Source organism: Phocoena sinus, chromosome 16 (assembly GCF_008692025.1).
Source record: "Phocoena sinus isolate mPhoSin1 chromosome 16, mPhoSin1.pri, whole genome shotgun sequence".
NCBI lineage: Eukaryota > Metazoa > Chordata > Mammalia > Artiodactyla > Phocoenidae > Phocoena > Phocoena sinus.
In genome coordinates, this window is record NC_045778.1 from 38324559 (window position 1) to 38334034 (window position 9476).

At 49.0% G+C, this 9476-nt stretch overlaps 1 protein-coding gene across 1 annotated transcript in view; it reads right to left on the minus strand.

Moving 5' to 3' along the window:
* The window catches only part of VSTM4 (V-set and transmembrane domain containing 4), an 86737-nt gene extending 86583 nt beyond the window's left edge, over positions 1-154 (minus strand). Inside the window, exon 1 of the mRNA XM_032609098.1 lies at positions 33-154. Coding sequence (XP_032464989.1) covers positions 33-87 — 55 coding nt within the window. The 5' untranslated portion in view covers positions 88-154. The remainder of the gene's footprint in view (positions 1-32) is intronic.
* Between the last annotated feature and the right edge of the window lie 9322 nt (positions 155-9476).

A 9476-nucleotide genomic window follows, 5' to 3' on the forward strand; every position in this document is an offset into this window, starting at 1 on the left:
GTCCCCGAGGCGCCCGGTCCCAACGCGCTTACCCGGGGCCGGAGCCCGCGCCAGCAGCACGGCCGCCGCCAGCGCCAGGAGCCGCATCTCCCCGCCGCGCCCAGCGCTGTGACGCGGGAGCAGCGCCGCCGCCCGCCCGCCACCACAACCAACCCCCACCCGCCCCCCCACACACCGACCCCACCACCGCGCAGCCCGCCCCGTGCCCGCCCCCGGCTCGGCCCCGGCCCCCGCCCCCGCCCCCGCCCCTCGGGCCGCCTGCCCCCGCCGGGCCAGGGCTTCTGGACGCCCCGAGCGGCGGAGGCGCGGGCCGCCGCCAGCGATCCTCTCTGTGATCTGTGGGCGGCTCATTTCACCACCCCCATTTCACAGATGTGGAAACTGAGGTTCTGAGAGGCGTTGGCTCAGACACAGGACATACTAGATGCAATGACATTGGAGGTCACTTTGCATTACAGGCCAGTTATTGCTAAGGGGAGGGTGTCTTGGAGGTTGGGAAGAGGGTGGGGGGCGACTCCCAAATTCTGGGGCTTCCCTGACCTAAGGCTAACCTGCTGCCCAGGGAACCTCCTGCAGTCGCTCCACAGAGACCTTTGGGAGCCGAGGAGCAGCTGAATTTGGATGCGGGTGGGAGGGTATCAGGGACGGAGACGCTTGGAAAATTGAGGTCCACACAGATAAGTTCAGAGTGTGTGGACACTATATAACAGCGATGGCTGCTTAGGGTGCCCTCAGCCACAGACCTGGGCTAGATACTTTGCACCATGTCACTAAATCCCGACACTGTGAGACCCTGGGACAGCTTTTCAATCTCCATGTGCCTCAGTTTCCTCCACCTGTACAGTGGGAAAATTGGCATGTCCCTCATTGGGTGTTGAAGATCAAGTAAGACATTTCCAGTTATGGCACTGCACCTGGCCCCTGGCCTGTGAATGTCACCTATCTTTACTCTTATTATTACAGATAAGGAAGCAGAGGCAGAGAGATGAAAGGGCTGATCCTTGCCAGGATGTGATGACAAGGCCATTCAGCCCAGATTACTCTGAGCCAATGGTCTTTTCACCATGCTTCTAAGTTTGAGCCTGACTGATGTGCTAATCCAGCATCTCTAGAGCAAAGAAAGTGTATATTAGGTATGTTTTGTGCGTGTCTGTCAGGGGAGGGCTTTGTGGGGCTCCAGAAAAGGTGGGCCCTAATTGGGACTGGGGTCCCTGGAAGAGGAAGAGAACATGGCACCCTCTCCTTCTCGCTAAAAACAGTGAATAGGGGTGGGGAAGGCATGGAGACAGAGGTGGTGCTGCCCACTGGTGCTCAGCCCCAGGGCATGTCCCAGAGGAGACGTCCACCCTGCAGCCCAGGCCAGTGGGTATACAGCCCTTGTGATCTCTCCAAATGCCAGGAACTCCCAGGGGGCCAGGGTCTTCCTAGGGCTTTTCTAGCTGGAGACCCTCACAAGGAGCAGGGCCCTACAGGGACTGGGCTGACTGTCCAGACAGTCTGACTGGAGGGAGCAGCCCCAGCTCTCGCCACCAGGTGGGTGATGGAACTGGGGAGCCAACAGGGAACTGGCTGCAAGGCTGCTGGGTCTGATGCCAAGGACAAGAAGTGAGGGCAAGAACGGATGTCGAACTGGATCCTACAGCCCAGGAATGCACACTTTTCTGGGAGACTTCCAGACCAGAGCTTGGAAACCACTTTGCATGTGTGAGCAACTAAGCCTCACACCCCATCCCTGTGAGGTCCCAGGCTCCAATTTATGGGTTAGTAAGCTCAGGCTCAAAGAGGACTGGAGACCTGTCCAGGGCTCTTGGGCCACAGAGTATCTGGACGGGGAACTTGGATTCTGACTATGGAAGACAGCGCTTGGTGAGACAGGGGAGAGGATGCCAGAGGAGGAGCGCTGGTTCTGAAAGTCAACCAACATCCCACCCTGGGTACCACTTGTGGGTCCTTGGGCAACACAACCTCTCTGAACCTCACTGTCCACATGTAAAATGGCATGTCAGCATGACTGCACATGGGTAGGGCGCTAAGGAAGCGGCAGGACTGTTTGGTGTCCTCCATGACCTCCCACCTCAACCTTTGTGCTTGCTATTTACTCCCCATTGGTGGAAAGTAGAAAGGGCCCTTTACACAGGTCAGTCACATTTAAAGGAGCCAATTTTTGCTTTGGTCATTGTATCACTTTTTTTTTAAGGTTTTTTTTTTGGGGATATGGACCATTTTTTTAGTCTTTATTGAATTTGTTACAATATTGCTTCTGTTTTATGTTTTGTTTTTTTGGCCGCATGAGGCGCCCGTGGGATCTTAGCTCCCCGACCTGGGATTGAACCCACACCCCTTGCATTGGAAGGTGAAGTCTTAACCACTGGACAACCAGGGAAGTCCCCCATTGTATCATTTCTGAATATCGTTCTCTCCTCATGGAACTGAGCAGATATTCCACTCAGCATTAGTCTTAAATGCCCACCCTTTGCCTCGGTTTCTCTTTGCCAGAATTGATGCTGTGCTGGAGATTTAGGGGCTGGAAAGTGCTTTTCTTGCAGTTCTGCGAAACGTAACGTTGTTCTCTTTTCAGCTGTGTGCTCTCTCAGTACTTTTCAGCTTCCCAAATAATCTACCAGACCATCTTGATAAGACCTTTGCTGCATGACCCGGGAACCGGGAAACACACCCAGTCTCCAGGGCAGACACCGCCAATGACCCGGATGAGATGCAGTATTTCAGTTGTTCTGGACTACAATAGCAAAGACCTTCCAGATACTGACCTTCACGCTGCTGCCTGCTCACTCGCTTACAACCTTAGGACAATTTGAAAATCCTCCACCAACTTGTTTGTCCAACCCCTGGCTCCATCAGGTCTATGTTCTAAATTAGAAGAAGAATACAATCCAATTATTTTTTTAAGTTATCTCTTCTAAAAATCCCCCCTATCTGGAGTTTCTAGACGAGCATTCAGACTGTTTTGAAGTTGATCCAGGTCCCGGTGGACACTAAGCTATGCGGAGGCCCTACTCAACTAATCCTGATTCTATCGGTCACCACCGAAAGAATCTTAGAAATCCAAATTCCCTCAAAACAAATGTGTTCTGCGATCACATGGCAGGCTGGGGAGTGGAGGTCTCCTTTTCCTCTTCCATTATTCAGTTGTTTACTAAAACCTGGTCTGAGATGAAAGAAGAGGGCGTGGTTTTTTAATCAGCTTGATTTTGTGTATAGCAAGTATATTCCTAAACTAAAAGCACCAAAGAAAAGTAAACACCCCCTTCTAAGGTGTTTGGTGGGTTTCTGTGTTGCTTTTTCAGTCTGGATTTATACAAGTAATTTTTAAGATCTCCTCCTCCTTAATGCTCGCAGGCATTCTGGAGCCAAAAGCACTTAGTTGCATGCTTGAATTATCACCAATAGGGAGTGAACAAAGAGTACACTCCGGACAGAAAGGGTTTCAGCTGTGACTGATGGAGGGAGGATAGGAAAGAAGAGATCATGGTTACAGAGGATGCATCCATCCAACCAGAAGAAGCAGCCATCAACCAGCAATGGTGGAACTTTCATGAAACCTGCAGCATCTTTCCCATGCACAACTAGGGAAGGGGTGTGGAGTGCACTGGTTTTTCCCTAAAGGTAAGGAAATATGAAGCTATGAGGCTGACAGTACATCTAGATAGAAATAGCTTCTCCAAACAAAGCTATAGTATACAAGTTTGGGTCATTCCATGACCTTAGCAGTGATTGTGAGCTTGGTTGTCAGGCTCTGCAGGCTAGATGCAGAAAGAAACGGCCCCCAGATTCTAGAAGTCTCCAGATGGAAGGGACTGGAAAGAGGGTGGGATTGGGAACTGGACAGGTCATCTATATCACTGATTACAACAGAGCCCATGCCTGTTTCCTCTTCCTATAGTCCTGCTGGCAACATCTACCATGAAAGCAGCCCTTGAACTGAAAATTAAAGGATGCTGGGAGAGTCCCGCCAGCAGCGGGTGAGGGACAGTTCCAGGCAAGGGAACATGTGCCAAAGCACAGAAGCTAAAGGACACAGGACTTTCAAGTCCTGCAGGTGGCTTCTGGGGGCCTAAAAGACCAGTTGAGTCTGGGGAGTGAGATGTGGATGGAGAGACAGGCAGGAACAAAGCCCTAGCGGCCCCGCAAATGGCAGATCCAGGAGTTTGTACTTCATCCCAATGATGGTGGTTGCCATCAGTGAAGGAGGGGAGATGTTGCAAGGGTCCCCCAGGCATCACAGAGGAGGCACCACTAGGTTTGGAGGCAGGGGCTACGTTGAGTCTAATATCTCCAATGCTATTGACAATAATCCAAGAGAAATGGTGAATTTCAGAGTCTATAACTCACAGTGAGGGTAGAGAAAAAGGAAAGACAATTGACTCATCCTCAAGCCAATGTGAGATGCCTTGAAAACAAGTGTCATTGTCCAGGATCTGAGACGAGAGAAGGGCTGAGTACTGAGCCCTAGAAAACCCATTCCTGCACAGTGCCCAGTGCATGGTGGGCCATCAATATATATCTCAGGGGTGAAGGAGAAAGAAAGGAAGCTGTTTCTTGGGCTACCATAACAAAGTGCCACAAACTGGGGGGCTTAAACCACAGAAATGTATTGTACTCACCGTTCTGGAGGCAGAAGCCTGAGATCAAAGTGCCAGCAGGTTTGCTTTCCTCTGAGGCTTCTCTCCTTGGCTTGTGGATGGCCATCTTCTCCCTGTGTCTTCACCTGGTCTTTCTTCTTTGTGTGTCTGTGTCCTAATCTCCTCTTATGAGGACACCAGTCATACCAGATTAGGGCCCACCCTACTGACCTCCATTTTAATTTAATTACCTCCCTATCTCCAAGTACAGTCACTGTCTGAGGTGCTAGGGTTTAGGACTTCAGCATGTGAATTCCAGGGGAGATTCAATCCAGCCCATAATAGCAGGGAAGAAGGGAGGAGGAGGAAAGAAGGAGGCAGCCAAAGAGGGAGCTGATGAAGGCAGCTGACAAATCGAGATGGGGATACGGAGCCAGGAGAATAGAGACTCAGCCACCAAGGTCAGCTATCAAGGAGAGGGACAGCCGATCCCCAAACAAAAGCAACAAGAGAACCAAGAAAATTCTTCATTCACTCACCCTAGCCTGGGATTGAAAAACATAGCCTGGGAGTCTGGGAGAAGATACTTCTCTCCTCTCACGCATTTCAGATGTTCCTAAATAGCAGCCTTTACTGGGCCACAGAGATCTGGAGCTGGGAGCAGCTTTCATGCCAGCACCCACCCCCTCAGCACCCCATCATCCCCGCATGGATGAGCCCATCCTGGTCTTCCTGCTCCATCCCCTGTGCCCTGTGGGTACTTACTACTTTGGGTTAACCAAACAAGCAAAGGTCAGTGCTAGAGGTTGGCAGAGGCTGTCCTTGGAGAGACAACCTTCAATAGGCAGCTTGGACCCCCTAGGGGGTCTTTGGAAATGTGTGGGACATTTTTGATTGTCACAATGATTTGAGGGGTGGATGAACTACTGTCATTCAGAGGCAGGGGCCATGACATGAATGCCCTACATTGCAGTGGGCAGTCCTGCATGGGAAATAACAGTCCACGCAAAATGCCAATCGTCACACGCACTTTAGAAACAGAGAGAGCGATGGGAAGTCACTGACGCAGTCACTGGGGCAACCGAGGGCTTCTGGGGTTTTGTGAGAAGAGGGTGCACAAGATTCAGAGTCATGTCCAAGAAAAACTGGCTGTTGATTGTCTTCCAGCAGCTCCAGGTCACCATGCTATTCTTGGACTAGGCATCTTTCAGCCCAGTCTCTCACGGCCAGCCTGGCTTTCTTCTCTGTCTCTGCAGAGGAATGCTGAGTCCAGCTCTCAGCTCCCCGCCAGGCCAGTAAAATCAGAGTCAGGACTGCTCAGGCCCCTCCAAAACACTGGCCCAAATCGAGCCAGAGCTGGTCAAAAGGGAAGCCTGGATGATAGCTCAGCCAGCCTCCATCTCGGGCAGGCCAGGTTGCACCTCCCAGCCTTCCTGTCTGGATGAAGACAAGATGCAAGAAGCTAGTGCTTTGCGTGGCATCTAGAGTAACCTCTTTCAGAGGTGAGTGAGAAGACATCCCACCCTACCTACCCTTTTACTCCCCTGAGGGCACTCCCATATGCACCCCACTCCACACACGGACGGATGAGAGATACAAGACATCTTCAGGGTACATTTCCCTCTTCCTGGCACCCACTCCTCGCAGGTGAGCTCCAAGATCTGGTCCCACTTCTCTTCCACAGCCCTGCCCTAACTCCGTTCCCATTCCCTCAGGGACTTTCTCTGAACCTCTAGCTAACTGCTGAAATAATTCATGTAAAAGGCTGATATTGTCTTAGCGTGCTCGCTCGCTTTCCAAGGATATTGTAATTAAAATAGAGGAGGACAAGTCTTAAGTCAATGAATGGCTCTCTGATGATGAAATTGCTCAACTGTTAATTGCCTGAAGAGAAGATCATGGAGACAAAGGGATGAGCTCTCTAGAGGGCAAAAGAAACCCTCTTTTCCTTCTTTATAGTGATAGCCTTTATTCTAGAAATGCAGAGCCCCAGTCCTAGCTCAGTTTGGGATGTTTGGGCTAGTTGCCCCTTCAGGGGGGTGCTGGGTTTCTATCCTTTCAAGACTCTGCTTGAAGGGGTATCACCTCTTCCAGGAAGCCTTCCAAGCCCCCAAAGGCTGAGTTAGGTCCCCTCTTCAGAGCCCCCACGGTTTCCTATACAAATCTCTACACACAGCATCGTAAATGTCCCTGCTGGACTCTGATACCTAATACAAGACACTGGCCATCAATCATCTCTGTGTTTTTCCTGCATGTAGGTTGGCAATGGGATGATCTCCGATGGTATAGCTTTACATACTGTCCACACTGGGAGATTGTGTCATCTTAGCATGCTGCAGTGAGAACCCATCAGCCCCAGAAGAATCTACCTTGTATTCAGTCCCATATTCATTTAGGAAGCAACTTGTTTTTGCAAACACCAAGCTCAGCAGTGACATAAAATTAATGTTGTTAGTTTGAGTTTTATTGCTGTTGTAATTGTGTTTGTATTTAATGTGTAGATGTGTTTTTATTTTTATGGTTATCAAGGAACTTATAAACTTGAATATTTGTGTTGTTTAAGTCATTGTGTAAGCAGCGATAACTAAGTCAACCCGGGCCTGTTCTTGGCCTTTGAAAGGATAGTATTCAAGTTTGCAAAATACCGCTGTAGGGAACTCTCATTCTCTTCTCCTAAGATTGATGGTACCTCACACTGCAGTTCCTGGGTATGCCCTGGGAGGGGCTGCAGGAAGTCCGGCAGCAGAGCGGGTGGGACAGGGAGGGTGGGAGGGAGGGAGACTCAAGAGGGAAGAGATATGGGAACATATGTATATGTATAACTGATTCACTTTGTTATAAAGCAGAAACGAACACACCATTGTAAAGCAATTATACCCCAATAAAAATGTTAAAAAAAAAAAAAAAAAAACAGCCCTCAGGGGTTAGAGCATCATTCATGGACCTTCTCTCCAGGTCCTTGTGCTGCACCCCAGCCAGGCACAGCACGGCCCAGTGCACAGCAGCACGTACCACATACTCACACACAAATGCACACACACGTGCTTACGTGTACACACAGGGTCGGGCTCCTGGCACCGTGCTTTGAGCTCGAGACGTGGCATTTTCATGAACTGTTTTTGTGAACTCTTGTTCCGTCTTGCCTACAGCTCAGCACATCTTGGTCCTCATCATCCTTGGCCCAGCTCACTTCTAGGTGGGGGCTTCCCGTCAGTCTCACTGACAGGGGAAGCAGTAGAGACTTAGAAGAGAATGGAAGGGAACATACTGTATTCTCTTAACCAACCTACATGCCACCACGCACACACACACACACCAGATCCCCTCTGATAGGAGCCCAAAGCACTCTGAGTGCTCAGGGCCAGTAATCCCACTCCGTATTTGCCAAAAGTCAGCCTCTTGGTCCCAAATTCAGTCATGCCATTCTGGGCATATAAATCGACAAAATACTGACTAAGCACTCACCGTGTGCTTGCTCTCCTGAGGGCCTGAGACCCGGAAGCCTCCCCACCAGAAACAGGGACCTCCTCAAGCCTTCCTGGCTGCCGCCCCAGCATGTGTATTCATTTGTTAGGGCTGCCATAACAAGACACTGCAGACAGGGGGGCTTAAACCACAGACATGTATTATCTCCCAGCTCTGGAGGACAGGTTCAAGATCAAGACGTCTGCAGGGTTAGTGTCTTGTGAGGCCTCACTCCTCGGTTTGCAGATGGCTGTCTTCTCCCTGCGTCTCCATTTTGTGGTCTTTCTTCTGTGTGTGTCTGTGTCCTAATCTCCTCTTCTTATAAAGACATCAGTCATATTGGATTAGAGCCCAGCCTAATAATGACCTTACTTTACTTTACTTACTTCTTTAAAGACCTGATCTCCAAACAAGGTCACATTCTGAGGTACTAGGGGTTAGGACTTCAACCTTTAAATTTGGGGGAGGGGGACACAATTCAGCCCATGACAGTATCCATAGCTGAGCACCTCAGAGACTCCCATGGAAAGGTCAGTCAGGACTCTGACATCTTTGATGGACCCTCATCTTCCCCCACCGAAGCCTCATACCTGGACCACCTTTGTGACATCACATTCCCCTGTCAATGTATCCTCCTTAACATCTGCCATTTCTCTCTTTCCCCTTCTGTCTCCCTGCAAAGCCCCGTTTTCATGATCTTGTTTTCTTCCCATTTTCACTATCTTTTACCCTTTCTTGCTGTTGAGCTCCCACCACAGTTTTCTCATGAGATCTCCCTCTCACTCACAGCTTTCAACCTTTATAAGAAATGAGGACACACCACAAAAAGAGCTTTGTAATTTAACTCTCTTGAGTTGGCTGAGTCCTCATTCATTATAAAGTCCTCTTAAAATCAAAGCTAATTTGATTCAGAAGAGCCAAGGATTAAGATGTCAAGAGCTGGGCTTCTCAGAATGTGGTCAATAGACCACAAATGTGGACACAGAAGGCCCCCAATGTCACTTCTAACCTCAGGTAATGTTTGATTAAATGTTTTATTGCCTTTTTATTATAAAAGCCATGCTTCCTCAAATGGAAAACAAAGAATAATGCATGTTACAGGAAAACCAAAATTTATCAACAATTATCAACTGGAGATAATCACTTTGAGGTTTCATTGCACTTGCAATATTTCCAAGAATATCTGTGTATCTAGTGAATGGAATATTTTCCATGTTATTTCCTAATCAGTCACATTTAGTACATAGGAAATCTTTTGATATATATTTTGTCTCAATCCTTCGATTACCTCTTTTTTTTGGAAATTCATTTGAGTTTCCAAGGTAAGTATATTGTCTTTTTCTAAAAAAACGAACAGAATTTTCTGTCCATTATATATAACATTTCTGTTTCATGTTTTATTGAATTGGTTGTAACCTCCGGAACGATGTT